The sequence below is a fragment of the Phalacrocorax carbo genome, chromosome Z (assembly GCF_963921805.1).
Source record: "Phalacrocorax carbo chromosome Z, bPhaCar2.1, whole genome shotgun sequence".
NCBI lineage: Eukaryota > Metazoa > Chordata > Aves > Suliformes > Phalacrocoracidae > Phalacrocorax > Phalacrocorax carbo.
In genome coordinates this window covers 32,488,438-32,504,644 of record NC_087548.1, presented here as the reverse complement: position 1 = coordinate 32,504,644, position 16,207 = coordinate 32,488,438, and the positions used below count along the sequence as shown (strand labels likewise).

The 16,207-nt window shown below is 36.2% G+C and overlaps 1 protein-coding gene across 7 annotated transcripts in view; it reads left to right on the top strand.

The window, feature by feature from the left end:
- Positions 1–16,207, top strand: part of PTPRD (protein tyrosine phosphatase receptor type D) — a 444,998-nt gene that overhangs the window by 412,424 nt on the left and 16,367 nt on the right. For all 7 annotated transcript variants that reach the window (XM_064437711.1, XM_064437712.1, XM_064437709.1 and 4 more), the window contains 4 exons: positions 12,260–12,545; positions 13,027–13,205; positions 14,435–14,561; positions 15,516–15,641. In XM_064437711.1, the coding sequence (XP_064293781.1) occupies positions 12,260–12,545; positions 13,027–13,205; positions 14,435–14,561; positions 15,516–15,641 (718 nt within the window). The remainder of the gene's footprint in view (positions 1–12,259; positions 12,546–13,026; positions 13,206–14,434; positions 14,562–15,515; positions 15,642–16,207) is intronic.

Here is a 16,207-nt window from a genome sequence, read left to right as displayed (position 1 = left end):
TAGGTTGATGACTGCCTATCCTTTTTCACAGTGGGGGTCAGAAAATCCCCTCAGTACATATTCAGAAATGTCTCAAAGGAGTCTGAAAAACGCTAAAAGCTTCCTCATCCCTTCCCTCTCCCTACCATAAGAACAACTCAGGATCTTTCCTGACTTCCCTGGACAGCTGAAAGCTCTGGAGAGGAAAAGATAGTAAAGGCATTTTATTTTAGCATGACAAGTATTTTAATATCAGAAACTTTAAACTTTCTGTGCTTTACCCACATGTCATCCAGCAGCTATTGGGTTGCTACTATATATTAGACTGCGGCAGGTATAATCCATATATGAACGCAATGTAACACTATTTCCTTTCCAGCTGTCAGCTGTACGTCACCATATATCTCATTAAGGCAACTTTTTTTCTCAAAGTCTTCATTCACAAATAAAAAACAAAGGGAGAGAGATAAGGCTGTTGTTAGATTCTGTTCTTAATGCATAGTTGGTGACCCTGCTTAGGATGTTTAGTTCCTCTTAATATAAAAATACAGCAATGAGTAAATGCCCACGGCTTTCATTGTATTCCATTTGTATCAATAGTCTCAGTGACTCTGACCACGTAGTCAGAGTAACTGACTGGGATTCATTTAATTTCTAGACATACCTTTCTTCTTGGGAGTTATTTCATTTCTACATGTACCTTGTACAAAATACACGAAGGCTTGCAGGGTTTGATACCCTGAGAGCTTGATCTCTCTTTAAGGAACTAGAACTAGATTCTCTTCATTCAGAAATTTTTGGATGGTTGTCCTGTCTTCATTTAGTTGTTGGAATTGTAAAATCTACTGGAAAATGAGAAAGAGTCTAGAAGAAAGGTTGATAAATGCTAGCTGGCAGAAACAAAGACTGATATGCCACCAGCACACTGTCTGAGGGGTCAATGGTATAGCAAGACACTACATGATAATCACTTGTGTAATTAGATAACATCACAGAGAAACAGGAGTTGGGAGTTGCCTTCATATTCTTACCATAAAAACTTTCAAGGTTGTGAAAGTTTACATTCCAAAAGCTTCACAGTTGAAGACCCCGCTGTTTTATGGTGAACATACGAGAGTGTTTGCCTAATTACTGTGCTATGCTCATGCAATTATACAGGCGAAAAGCAGAGCCTCTGTCTGTATGCTGATAGAGCCAGCAATGGATGGGTAATGCTGGAAATTTTTTTCTGTGTTCCAAATTTGAGTGTCATTAGTTAGGATCATCTTGACTGCAAAGATGCCAGTTACCTTCCCCCACTGATCACTCTCTAACTTAAGGGCAGTCTGGATCTTATTAACTTAGGTCTCTAATTTGTTTCCTTAAATTTAGGTGCTCACATATGAAAACCTGGAAGTATGAACACGACAAGGATTACCATACAGTATTTAATGTGACAGTGTGCAGGGTCCTTAAAGATTGGCTAAGGTACCTTGATATTTTTAGTGTGAACAGGAAAATACTATACTACATTATCTAGAAATCCTCCATGAGGTGTCAAACACCAGCAAACTTACGCTGGTCCACTTTCAAGTTTTGTCTTAAATTAGAGACCAGTTCTGCCTAGCAAAACAGCCTTTCCTAAAACCTGAACTGAGGCTGCTGTATATACAATATGTGCTTCCATTGTTTATAAGCATAAAAACTCAGTAAGTATCACTGGAACCATTATTAAAATTCAAAAACATACCAATAACAAATAATAGCAGTAGTTTTTCCATACAGATTCAAATAATGGAAAATACCTACTTGTGGGTTTTTTTTCTATTAAATCAGTCCTATGTATGTAAAGCCAACTTTGGTTGGCACTTTGCCTGTGGTTCAGCGGATTATAGCCCCACTGCTGTGACTCAGGGCTGGATTATCTTTTGAAATCCTAAAAAGCTTCTATGACTGCATAAAGCAAGATTTTGCTTCTGGTAGAAGTCAGAAATATGTAAAGGAACATAGTGAATGCTATTAGGAGATAAAATCAGTGGTCTATCTAGGCCAGTATCCTGTCTGACAACAGCAAATATCAGAACTTTCAAGGGAAAGTATAAATCTCCAATGTCAACAATATTTCAGTAAAGTTTCCTCCTCAGCAGCAGCAAAGAGTGACTAGTTTAGCCCTGCTTCATGAGGATTTCAACTCTTCTCCCCCATTATTCCTTTAGCTACCTAAAGAAACTTGTGGATACCTCATTGTTCATATTCATGATCAGACACACATCTTAAAGAACGAAACCAGACAGTCTTATCTTTGACTTTTTGCCTTGTCTAAGTATTGTCTGACAAGTAGTTTCACACATCATGTTAGAAGATATCTATTTACTGTTATTTTAAACATGTGTCTCTTCATTTCACTAAATGTCTTTGGATAAAGGGAGAAAAAAAGAACATTTTTTAATGCTGTTTCTTGTTTTGCATGTCTACAACTTTCCCTGTGTTCATCCGTCATAGCAAACCAGGACACCGAAATGTCTTAACCTGCTTCAGTACTTGTCATACAGACAGAGATGGCAGAGAATCCTCACATTCCTGGTCTTTTTGCTGGCTGTCTCTGCACACTTGTTTGTGACATATATCCTTTTTCTGTAGCCTTAGCAACAGTAACTATTCCCCCATCTTTTTATTTTGTTTAATAAGAGGTAAGGCAGGAAAAATAGTTCCAGAATTACACCATGTTTTCTTGCTAAGTTGTCCAGTGGAGGTACTGAGGCCTGGCTTGGATTCAGCCAGCAAATGGTTTCCGCTGAGCAGGTCTCCTGGAGACTGAAGACTCTTCACTCAGAGAAATAACCTGTCCCTTATTAAAATGTAATAATTTTCTGTAAGGTTTTTTTAACAGAAGCAATGCCTTTTCCATGTGTTATCTCAAATTACAAATATGTTGGTGCTGATAATTATTTCCATATATATATTATCATGTCCTACAAGGCCTGTAATTTCCTTTGACCTAAGCTGTAGTTTGATACATTATTTGATCAGCACTCTTAGTGAGTCATTTTATCCATATGTATTTAGTTAATTGGTTATTTTTCTCCCCGCCCATGTTTATATATAATATACTCTACAAAGGAAAAGGAAATCTGACTGCTTGCAGCTGAGTCTAGTAAAAGAGCAATTAGGTTCTATCAGAGCCAGCAGCTGTCCATAATGAATTCTGAATTAAAATTATGAGTGAAGAAAAGAATCCAGCCATCTGCAGGAAATGTGAAAATATTTTTATAACCCAATAGCTGAATTCTGGAAAGGGGTATCTCTGAGATTTCCCAGCTGTATCTACAGTAAATTCTGGAATATCCGTGGACACACAGTACACTGGAACACATTGCATCAACTTGGCTGCCTGGCATGTTTGGCTAACTTCGAACAGGCTATATTTTTATCTAAAGTAATCAGCATGAAAGCCTCTTTAAATCATCTCCTTGTGTATGTAGAAGTAAAATGCAGATTTAAAAATAGTCCTGTTATCTTTTCATGGAGGCTTTCCAATCAATATTCTGCCCTGAATATTAATCTTTCTTCATTTTTCATACTTTTATAGACTTAGTTCAGGGTCTCATCACTTACTATCAGATTTTTGTCAATGACTGCTGTTCCACGTGAATCCTGCATTGCGGTGCCTATTTTTATTTTGTCACCTGAATTCTAAAAATAGATGTAATTGTTTTAAAATTATCGTAATACTATCCAAGCTAATTTTACAGCTACTTTGAAACTTCTACACCAAAACCACCATGATTTGCATTACAACTTGTCCACAGTATTTGCTCATAAGGTTCAAAATCCTGCAAAAAAGAGAGATTAGTGTCAAACCTCTAAATGACAAATTGTGATTAAGAAATGTGAAATGCTTAGTAGTATTAACGTCTCACAACCTGATTTTGTACTATGTTACAGACAATTCATGCTGGTATAAAGACTGCTGAGGTTAAAGAAAAGCAACATCAGAAGTAATACTGGTAACCAGGCTCTTCCGCTCTCAGTGGAGTATTGTCAGAGATATCAAAAAGGGTGTTTATTCTTTTCACCACTTGGTCTAAAAAACAGAGCCCTAACAAGAGCCTTGATAGGAGCTCATCAGAGAGGCCTCATAGTTTTTTCTTCTCTATTTCTGCTATGTAACACGTCACTGCATTATTAGCTCGCAACCATGTCAGTTTAAACCAAATTAAAGGTGGCAAGATAATATTTGTCTCACCCTCTGAATATATCCTCTAGATTTATCAGTTCTCCATGGAAAAGGAAGAGACATCTTGAGATGGAGATCCAGAACAGTAGGTCTGCTACTGAAGTCCCATCAGCTTCAAGGTTGAGGAGTAATTTCAGGTTATTTTCAAGTTTTCAAAATAGGAAAAAACCCGCAAACAAACAGAACAAAAACAACAACAAAAAAAAACCCCAAGGATTTGTAGACAGATAGAGCCCAGTTCATTTAGGACATTGAACTGTTGGTTGGTACTGAAAAAAAGCCAATGCAGACTGAGGAGACCTGGTACTATGTCTTCTTTTTCTCTTTGTACTTACCAGATGAAATACTGTGTCCAGATGACAGTCTGGGACCACTTCACTGTTCTGTCAGTCTAGAACCCAAGCATAAGAAATGGCAAATGGTAGTGTTATGACTTCAAAAAGAGGGATCCTGTGGGCAGCCTCAAAACAAAACAGTTGTTGAACACAATACATATACAGACACGTAGAATCAGGGAGGGGTCCAGAAGGACTCTGAAACTAGGAAGCACCTTAGTATTCAGCAAGTACTTCCAAGGTCATCCAGTTCTGGAGAACACATTTCTTCCCACCTTCTTTAATTCATTTTCAGATAGCATCAGTTCACCTTCCTATTTCCCACACAGATAGGGTAATAGCTCTTCTACATGCTCCACATGAAAATGTAATCAAAGCACAGAAGTATGTGAAGGTACAAAACAACTCCTCAAAACATTCCACCCTGAGAGCTTAAAAAAGGTTAAAATGCACAGAAAGCAAGGAGTGGTTGTTAGCAACAAGCAGCATAATTTCTGCTCATTGACTTCTTTGCTGTGCTGTAATCTTCACTTTTATTTATTGATGATAGCATCACAGTGTACTTCCTCTCATAAATTACCCAGAAGTATCATTTTCTGTATTTACTACAGCTGTTCATGCATAGATCTGTCTTTAACTGAACAAAACGAGTCACAGTAAGATGTGTTTTTAAAATTAACCTCAAAATACATCCTCTTTCTAAACTCCATTTCGACAAACTGTATTTCAGTAAATTTTAAATCTTTCTTTAGTGGAATGCATAATGACAAGAGTGCTTTATGAATGCATTGTGCAGAACAAAGAATGTAAAATACACACTAAAGCTCAACAGATCACATAGAGAAGAGATATGTAGGATAGTTACTCTTCAATACTAAATACAGAATGCTGTACACTGAATATATAAGATTGTATTTAGAGAAGTAGGAAAATAAGGAGGTTAGGTGAGAACTGGGTTAATTTTGAAATAAAAAAATCACATTAAATCCTAGTGCACATTTAAAACAGTACAGAGAAATACAGTTTATTCTAATTTCTTTATATATCTGAGTAATTGAAGAAGTCAGGTGATATAATGTTTTACAGTAAGGTGAATATATAAATATCCTCTATGAAAAGCAGGATTATGGCATGTATTGCTATATAAAATCAACAATCAACTCTGAAGGGAAACCAAGATAAGAAAAAGAAGTGGTATGAAATAAGGTCGATGAACTTTTCTGTTGTCATATTGTGTAATTTCTGCTGTATTTCATCTCTCAAGCAGAATAATAAGAGATCTTTTTTCACCAACAGTTCATGATATCAGGAAAGAAGCAGGCAGAAGTACTCTGTGTTATTCTGTCCCTTTTAAGGAAAAAAAAAAAGCAAGGAGCAGTAGTAGTGCTGTTCGTTTTTAATGACAGTTCCTAAAAGTGTTAGGTACCCAAAGGCAGAAGTGCTGATTGAAAGGAAGAGGTCTAGATGATATGATTAGCATATGCGGGGTGGAATGCTTGTGGTTTCTTTAAGTATGTGGGACCATAATACCAAGTTTAGACAGCACATTTAAGCTTCTCTTCCAGGACATGTCTAGAATGTTATCTTCTTAGAGTGCCTCTGCAAATACCAACAAAGTCTCGTTAAAGGATTCCTGTAGGAGAAGTTGTGTCTGTAACTTGTTGGTTAATAACTCTTAATGGCTCCTTTCCTATGTGAATTTTTTTCTGGCATCCGTGGTATTCTGCAACAATGAGTTTCACAATTTAATTATATACTACATGAAAAACTACTTCCTGTTTGTTTTAAATTCTGTCTCATCATTTCATGGTCCTATTTCTTGTGTTGCAAGCAAAATATGAATAGTCATTTCCTTTTCACCTCCTCCACATAAGGCATGGGTTTATGCCCTTTTTTCATAACTTCCTTTCTCTTGAGTCTTCTGTCTCCAAGCTGAGTTGTCTAACTTGATTAACCTCCCCTTCATACTTTGGCATCCTCTGTGATATGCTCCTTCAACCTTATGATTTCTCTACCATTCTTGAGATGGGCCACACTGTTTGTTGTGGAGGCGAATGCAAGGGCAGCCCTTTGGCATGCAAGATGGCCTCAGAATGGCATTCATGGGAAAATTTGCAGAATCTTTCAGTAAATAGTGGATTCACAGGGTGGTGAGTGAACAAATGAGTGTGAGAGCGAATAAAAATATCACAAAAAATCCTTCTGATTTGTTCTACGGAAACCTCCTAAATCTAATTGCAGTGCAAAAATATAACTTCAGGTACATGGCTGTCACATTTTCAAAGTGTATGCAGAAGATACCTGTGGGTGTAGTGGGTTGCTCTTTACATTATGCACTTGCACAACTGCATTCATGTATTGCTTTGACGCTGTAGCGGGGTCTTTCTGCATTTCTATAAAGTTCTGCCTCATGGCAGACCTGGATTTAAAGTCTGGTGAGAGGATTTGAACTGCTGTAATGGGATGTCCTTGTTAGAAGTGTCTCTTAAAATCTTTTTGTTTTGTTTTGTTGAACATTACTGTTGCTACATTTTTATCCTGCATGGAAAACTCAGCTTCTAAAATTATTTTAATAAAGAATTATTCCCTGCATGTGGGATTTGTTAGAGAAATTTCTTGGAGTTTTGATTCTATATGTTTTAATATTTGAGAGTTAGTTTGTGTTCATGATACAATCTGGTAAGACAGCTTCTTGTGTTTGATATCTCCAGAGCTGAACTCAGGATTAGATGAAAACCAGATTTATTTCCTGAACATTATTACACTTCTGCAATCACATATTACAAAAAATTGGGCTTAAATCTAGGGCAGTTATATCTGAAGAATTTTTGGTAATGGTAGAATTCTGAGAACATACAGACTGAAAGGAAAATCTTCATACAGCTCAGTAAAGGAAGAAAGATCTAAGGCTGACTTTTTATTTGTGAGCCATCTATGCTTTTTCCAGCTGTGGAAACTCTAGGGAGCTCTAAACTGAGCTTTATCTACTTGTAGTGAAATCTTCTCCTGTTTTCTGATTTTTTTTCTCCCCTTTATCATTTTGAGAAGCTTTATATGACTTCAGTGACAAATATGTTTGCCTTCATGCATAGCATAGAGATGAAGAAAATGCAATGGCTAAAGTCTTTTGTTTGGTGAAGCATTACACCTAAAAATGTGTCATATACAGTACTTGATTTCTGGTATCTGGCCATAACCCCAGTGAGAAGAAAACTAAGTCATTGTGTATGTGTAGATCAATTTTCAAAGGTGTTTTATAAGCCAGTACTAGAATTCTTGAAGCAGTCTGCTATCTCTTCTACAGTGAAATTTAAATTTACCTCTTTGCAGAAGGTCTTTATGCTATTTCAGTTAGATGTATCCCTTCAAAAGGATGTTCAGTGGTTTCATAAGGGGCTTTTTTTGCTGGTTCCTAGACAGAGGGATGATTTTAACTGTGTTCTAATTTTCTAACAGGCAAAGGAGAAAATAATTTAAATATTGCCCTTGTCAGAACTACTATGGAATTTTTGTGGAATTGGAATCTAATTAATCATATGACATTCCTCAGTAAAATCCAAGCATTTTTATATGTTTCCCATATCACAAGCAATTTTATGTACTTTCAGTTCATAAATGCAAGCTTCATTCAATCTGAAATGGTAATATTCAATAAAATTTTCCCCTGATATGAGTCAAAAATGTTTTAAATGATTTCTGGTCCATAGTTTACTGTCTTTGCTTCCAATTAAATGATCTGTGAATGCTGGCAATTACACTGCCTTCCTTTGCCAAATCACTGAAGTAACAGTAAAAGGTCATCGTTTAAACAGCTACAAATTAATCACAAAAGCTAACCTTTAACACATCCATACAGTGATTTTAATATGGAATGGCCCCCTTATGCCTCTTAATTTTCCTTTTTGTGAATTGCAGCTGTATTGCATCACAGGACATTAAGCATGTTTCAGCTCATGAGACTGAGTCAGTCATGTTTTTAGAAATTGAAAACAAATGTTATAATAGGGTAAATTATAATATTTGAAGCAATAACAGTTTCCTAGTAGGCATGCCTATTTAATAGATTGCTTAGGTTTTCAACTCGTAAATGTAACCGTGTCTTTCACTAGCAGAACATTTTTTTAAATTATAAGTTTGACAGTAACACCAAAAGATGCAAACCAAAAGGGCAGGAAAGTCAATAACAAGTGTAGAATTAGCTTGTGAAATTATTCTCATTATCTGAATTATTATCATTAGCAAAAAGTAGATAAGAAATGTTTTTTTCGTGTTCCAGTGGCATATGAGTTGAGGATTCAAACTGTATGGCTTCTCAGCAGTGTATTGGTACCATTTTAAGAAGTCTGTATGATAGCGAAGAGGCAAATCAGGATAAAGATAGGATAGTTTCTTGCTCTCGTATGGGAAGCTATTGGAATTTGGATTTAGATGGTGTGTGGGGGTAAAGAGGAAGAAAGTTGAAATATTTATAGCATTGGTTCCATTTTTACCTGGAAACCAAGAAATGTAGTCTGGTCAACACTTGTCTCATTTATAATTGGCAGAGTTGGAATGTCCTGAACACCTTAAGGCGGTAAAATGTCCTGCTGGATAAAATGGTCCAGAGAGGAGTATGCAGGAGCCCAGTGGAACCAAATGCCTCAATAAATGTAGTGTGTCAGCCCCTCCATCTTTGTAATGAAAACACTTATGCATAGTAATGTGTTTTGGTAGGTCGTCATGATCTTCACAGCCTCTCCATAAACTGGTAAACTAGCTAATATCTTCTGTGGTACAGTATGCTAATAACTATTCCTCTTTGAGTTTGTTCCTGGGAAGAAGAAATATATAAATGATAATACTAGGTGTGAAGAGAAGAAATGAAAACTGCTCATTCCAGCTGAAAATGCAAGCATTTAACTGGGTTGGAATTTTGCAGTAGTGGTCTGTAGGTACCAGTGTACCTTTTCATGTTTGATATGAAAAATGGTATATCAAGTTATAAACACAGTGCTGGAACATTAATTCATTAATGCATGATGGGAAATGGAACCATATTCTGAACTGCTGAGAACATCTGCACTGTCAAACCTTCTTATTTCTCACTTCGCCAGCACTTGTTAGGCTGATAAATACTGAATGCGAAGAGGCGTCATTTAAGGAATGGTTTAGAACTTATATAAACCAATCTGACATACAAACGTATGGTACTTGTGGTAATTTCTTTGCAGTCAAAAAGAAGAAGGCAATAGTGAGACAATTTTCTGAGGTTTTCTTCTTTATTATTACCAATGTTAAGGTCATTAAGGTTTCCTGGAATGCAGAGCTTTTATTATAAAAGATAAATTAACTCCCATTTAGCTAGGATAGCCATCATTTCATGTTATGTCTATATATTCTTTCTCTACAACTCCCATTGATCAATATCATTGATTGGTAAGTTTTCTTAAACTCAAATTATTGATTAATTCCTGTCAGAATGGCATCTAAAAAAGTTGAGATTGATTAATTTGGTCTGTTAAGGGAAGTCTTCAGCTGTTTGAAAGGGATCGGCTTCTGGGAAGAGTAACTGGTTGCAAGAACGCACAGTTAACAATATGTAAATATGAACTTCTAGAAACAAAATTTACCCAGTGTGAGACTAAAACATCTCTTTGCTCTGTACTTCTTTCTGATTTGCTTGTGAGAAAATGCAGTTTGCTGTTAACTGGCAGAGACTCTTAAAGCATCATGCAAGAAATAAAAGTTTACCCTTAATTATTGATTTCAAGATGGACTTAAGATATTTAATATCTAATGAAAATACAGGAACTGTGAGAAGATCTTGGTTTTTATATACTTGTCCTCTAGAAGATGGGTTGTAATTATTTTTATTTCTTTTTATTTGTTTTCAGAAAAATGGCAGTTTTCTGGTGTTATTAAATATCCCTGGTTTAGATAATGGCAATGTCTTCAAGGTTTATAAACTCATGCTTGCTGTACTGTGTACTGCATTTCATGTCACTAACTGAAAACAGCTAAGCATTTAGGAGGCCAGAAACTATCATTCATTGTCACAGACACATTGTGATCCTGGATATAAAAATGATATGCAAAAAACATTGTATTTTACACTTGTGCTTTATATAGCTACATGTTTGCAGATAGTTGAAACAAAATTTAATATAGTTCAGTCATACACATGGCTATGAAAAGACAGTCATCCATCTGAAGATTTGATTCAGTACAAATGATGTCAAAACATCTTCATTAAAAAATTCCTGTAGAGATTTAGGCAATATGGCTTAATTTAGCTCACAAGTTGCATATTCAGACCTTCAGTATATTTTCTGGTATTGTGTATTCTGTAGTCTTTTTTTATATTTCTTCTACATCATTCTTCTACATTCAGTTATGCCAGATGTGTAATAAAGAACCACGTATGACTAATGGTAGTCACATGAAGGTGAGAATTTAAGTCTCTTCATGCCCTGATTGCATAACATTGTCCTCAGGAGTTATTAAAGGTAGCCCATGCATGTAACAGACAACACCTTTAAGACAGGGAGGGAATGACTGAAAATCCTTGAAAGTCTGGTACATTTTGGCTGCAGGTATCATAAAAATAAACTGCTGTTAAATAGGTCTATTACTGAGGCAGGTTTAATTCTCTTAGATCCAACTGAATATTTCATGATCAAAGTTTATTCTCTGCCAAGCTCCAGTAGCTGACCATATCTTCTTCTACCCTCAAGCCCCACCTGGGAAGGGAAAGCAACTTTCTAGCTCAGAGTTGTTCCTGAGGAATCCCTTACTGTGGAGATAGCTAAGAAACAGTAATTTCTTTGGCCTCAACAGCATTGATCTGACTTCCCTTCAGCTCCTGCTGAAAACCAACAACTGACTTAACTCAGAACCTGTGAGAAAGCACTAACTTTACCTTTCCCTGGAAAATATTACTCACCCAGCCTGGACATTAATTCAATGCTGTGATTTCAAGCTTCGTCTTTAAGCATGTTTTAGTCCCTTTATAATCTGTCCTTTGAAATAAGGTGATGACTGAGCATCCTGGTCCAGGTTCTGGCCATTCCAGATCTTCCTTATATTTTCCTAGAGATGAAAGACAGACATTGAAGTGGCCAGTTGGGGATTTCCCAGCCTACAGCTAGCACAGTTAACTAGGCATGGGTCTGCATTGCGAAGAATAACAGTACAGCCTGGCTAGGCAAAAAAGCAGAGGACATAACAAACTGTTAATAGCTCCATTGACACAGCTGGGAGAGGGATAGAAAGTTTACTTCCAAAGCATGATAGAAATAATGTAAGACTCATTTTCTGTAACATCATTGTTTGCCAATAAATTCACCTTTGTAAACAGAATAGCAACAGTAGCACATTTAATAAGTTAGAAATCATGCTACAAATAAAGCTTGAATTCTTAGAGGGTTCATTCCAGTAATTTCCATTTTAAGAACATATATTTCTAGAACATGTTGCAACGTAATTTATTTCTGTTGTAGTCAAGGCTGAAACTGCAAGATGCAGAGATCTCATATAAAAGCATTCCACGTTCTCAATTGCTTGTAATGGGTGTTAAAGGAGTTCACTTATTTCAGGGCACCAACCTCTTTCATAAAAGCTGATGTTCATATCCAGAAAAATGTGCTGTTCAAATCAGTGTTACAAAACTTTAAAACTTGAATGCCATAAAAGTAAGCACAATGCACGAAATAGTCCTTCATGTTTTCCCTCCTGTGTTCATTTCTTTTAGTGCTGGAGTCGGCAGGACTGGCTGTTTCATTGTGATAGATGCCATGTTAGAGAGAATAAAGCATGAAAAGACTGTGGATATTTATGGCCACGTAACTCTAATGAGAGCACAGAGGAATTACATGGTTCAGACTGAGGACCAATACATCTTTATCCACGATGCACTGCTGGAAGCAGTGACATGTGGAAATACCGAAGTGCCAGCCAGAAACCTGTATGCATATATCCAGAAGCTGACACAGATAGAAACAGGCGAGAATGTCACAGGAATGGAACTGGAATTTAAGGTACTGGAATTTAATGTTGTGGGGAACAAAAAAAAAATGGTGTAACACTTACTGCTGCTCTGTTTGCCACCAGTTGTTTCCAGTAATCAAAAGTAAGACATCAGCAGGCTAAAGTTATAAATTAGAAAAATGATCCTTTGTAAAACGTACAGTTCTATCCTCAGTTGGTGTCCAGACAAGAACTGTTCAGTGCGGGTTGTTTAACCCTGCTGTTTCTTTACTGTTTCAATAGCTTGAAATGTGTGTTTGTGTAAAGGTTTAATACTCAAATTTGTTCATATGCATTAATGGAGCAGACATTAAACTTTTATAAGGTGTTAAAAGAAGCTTTACAAATGTTTTGATAATGCAATAGAATATGGAAAAGTATGCATCTGAAATTGAAATTTTTCATTAATGGCTAATGAGCAAAGATCATCAAATCTGGTAGTGTTTGTTTTTGTAAGACATGGCCTTAATTTTTTTCATTTGTTTTCAACAGCGTCTTGCTAGCTCTAAGGCTCACACTTCAAGATTCATCAGTGCCAATCTTCCTTGTAATAAATTCAAAAATCGCCTTGTCAATATTATGCCATATGAGTCTACAAGGGTATGCTTGCAGCCAATCCGAGGAGTAGAAGGCTCTGATTATATTAATGCCAGTTTCATTGATGGATACAGGTACTAATGTTGATTTTTTAAATTTTTACAAAATTATTTGTGTAATTATATTGAAAATAACAAAATTTAGTGTTGAAATTTATTATTGTTTATTCTCTGTGCATGACATGTTTGATTGGGTCATTTTTAAATATTAATAAAAGGTTTAGATTTTCAGCCATGCAATACAGGAAAATTCTGTAAATTACATAAAGTCTAACACATTGCATTTTTACCTACCTTTAAACCACTGAGAATTCCCAGTGTGTTTTACATGCTGAAAGTTACTGAGATTTTAAGCACGTTCATGATTTGAAACATCTATTTCTTCACCAGTATTCTGCTTAAAAAGATACACAGAAATAACATACAGGAGATGCGCTCTCTGTGGCAAGGTGATAACCTGTGATCTTAGAACACTGATTAAGACTAGACTTACCTGCCAAAAGCATTTTATACATAAACAGTTGTGTAGCCCACCAGCGTCTTCCTGACAACACAGAGCAGTATGCCCTCAGCTGACTTAAGCAGCTGGTAGAAAAGGCACAAAGGAGAAGTAGTATAGTTTCCCTAAGGCAGTTTAGGTGTACCTGGGTAACCTTATCTGCAGAGATCATATTCTGAGCCTCTGCTCATAACTGGAAACAAACTTCAACTCCACTGTCATCCACAAAGGTGTTTCTGTTGATTGAAAGAAGCAAGCACAACATGATCTGGTCATCATCTTATAAATCTGCTGATCCAGAAGCTTTTAACAGCTTGGTGGTAGCTTCCACTAGTAGGACGAAAATGCAGTGCACTCCATTCCAGAATTTTCTTCGTGCCTTACTTTTGCTGGAGGGATCAGACTGTTGAAAAGGAGTTAATAAAGAAACTGCTTGATGCTTAATTCCTAAACTTAATAGATTGTTAGACAGTTATTTCTACAAAATGAACCGGCACAACTAAGTGTTTCTTAAGTGCTTTCTACAGCACACAAAATTGAGCTATTAGAGTTGCGTTAAAATTTAAATAATAATGATAAAGACATACATCATAATATTAACAGAGTAATTTCCTTCTCAAAGTTCTAGAAATAAAAAGCCATAGTTTGATTAAACAATCATAATAAGGTTTTAATGTGCTTATTATTAATACTATATATGTAATTTTTTCCTCTAGATAGTATTTACATATAAACAGAGAACATGTGTATCAATTCACTTTTTTGATTGAAGTATTTTTCTTCATTTACTTCCTTTTCAACATAGACAACAAAAAGCTTACATAGCTACACAGGGTCCTTTAGCAGAAACAACTGAAGACTTCTGGAGAATGCTCTGGGAGCATAATTCTACAATTGTGGTCATGCTGACTAAGCTACGAGAAATGGGCAGAGTAAGTATTGCTGTAATATTCCTTTACTAAAATGTTTGTTATAATGATTTTTTATTAAAATATTTCCTTGTTATGCAAATGTCTAAGGATAAAGGTGATGATATAAATTCCTTCTCCTTTTGAAATATTGGTGGCATTTTTGATCAGCAGGTATAAGGTCTTCCGATCTGTAGATGTGTTGCAATAGACAAGCCAGACATTGCATTTTGTTGTGGGACTACTGAGATTCAGGAAGAATGCAGAAAAAGCATTGCTGTCTATTGAAAAATGAAGGTTTCTTATTTGGAAACTTCACTTTTGCGGCACCTATTTTTAACAAGGTTAAAAGAAAGGGTTGTATGTTTGAGATCTGAATGTCTTCTGTGTGTTCATAGCACTGAACTTTAAAGTTTCAGCACCCAGTTTACAGTCCTAAGTTGATTCCAGCACAGATTTTGTGAGGGAAAGAACGAAGCAGTTTACTATCTGGACAGGATTACGTCGAGGTAAAGACGATATGTGATAAGTGAAATCTGAGTCAGGCCATATATCTGGGGAATAGAGATGATTCAGGACATGGCTAGTGGATGCAGAGATAGATTCTCGACTGAGGCCAGGGGGACTTGCTCAACAGCGAAGAAGAAAGAAAACTGAAGGTGGCCTCAAGATTTAAATTCCATTCTGTATTGAAAATTAGGCTAGGGATAGCTCTTTTCACTGATAAATAATAGAATTGAAGTGTAAATGCATTCAGATGTAGAGCAACCAGAGGGAACCCCTTTGCAATGCAATATTGAGGATCGTTTTTCATTCTAGGTATGGAACTTCATGTTCACAGCAAGACAAACAGTTCATGTTCCTGTCACTAATGGCACTTTCCATGAGTATTTCACTTACCTGAGTGAAAAGGTTTTATACCAGTTTATGACAGTGGTCTTGAGTAACAGGAAATGTATTATGCTTCATTATTTTTAGGAAAAATGCCACCAGTACTGGCCTGCAGAGCGCTCAGCCAGATATCAGTATTTTGTGGTAGATCCAATGGCAGAGTACAACATGCCACAGTATATTCTGAGAGAATTCAAGGTTACAGATGCAAGGGTAAGTTAACATAGCATTTCACTAGTTCACATAAGTTTAAAGGAAAATGTCAGTTTCTTTCTTTTCCTCTCTTTTTCAAATTTGTATTATTATTAGAAAAACCCTAGGGGTGTACTTTCTACAAGCAATAAACAAAAAGCAGTTAAAGTTGTTGTTATTAAATGAATAGGGTCTTTGTGTAAGAACAATTGATTTCATTCAGATCTAACATCTGGGCAACACAACTTGGAAAGTTTGAATAACTGTGCTGAAATACATTAGATGATTTGAGGACCTTTTTCTCATTTCTCCCTTGATCATTTTTGGGGCAATTTTTGTCACAGCTGTAAATATGTTGTTCTGCACCACCTTCCAGACTGACCGAGTATGATGGTTACTACACTGAGATTTAAAAACTGCAGAGAAAATAGTATTTGTAAGAAAAGCTTGACAAGCTCTGCACATTATAATTTGATTTTTGCCATAGCTTATTTTCAGCACTCTTGTATATCTGCAGAGTAGATACAGGCAGCTGTGACCCTAGCATCCTCATTTTCATACTTCATTTCTTATCTGAATTCCTGAGT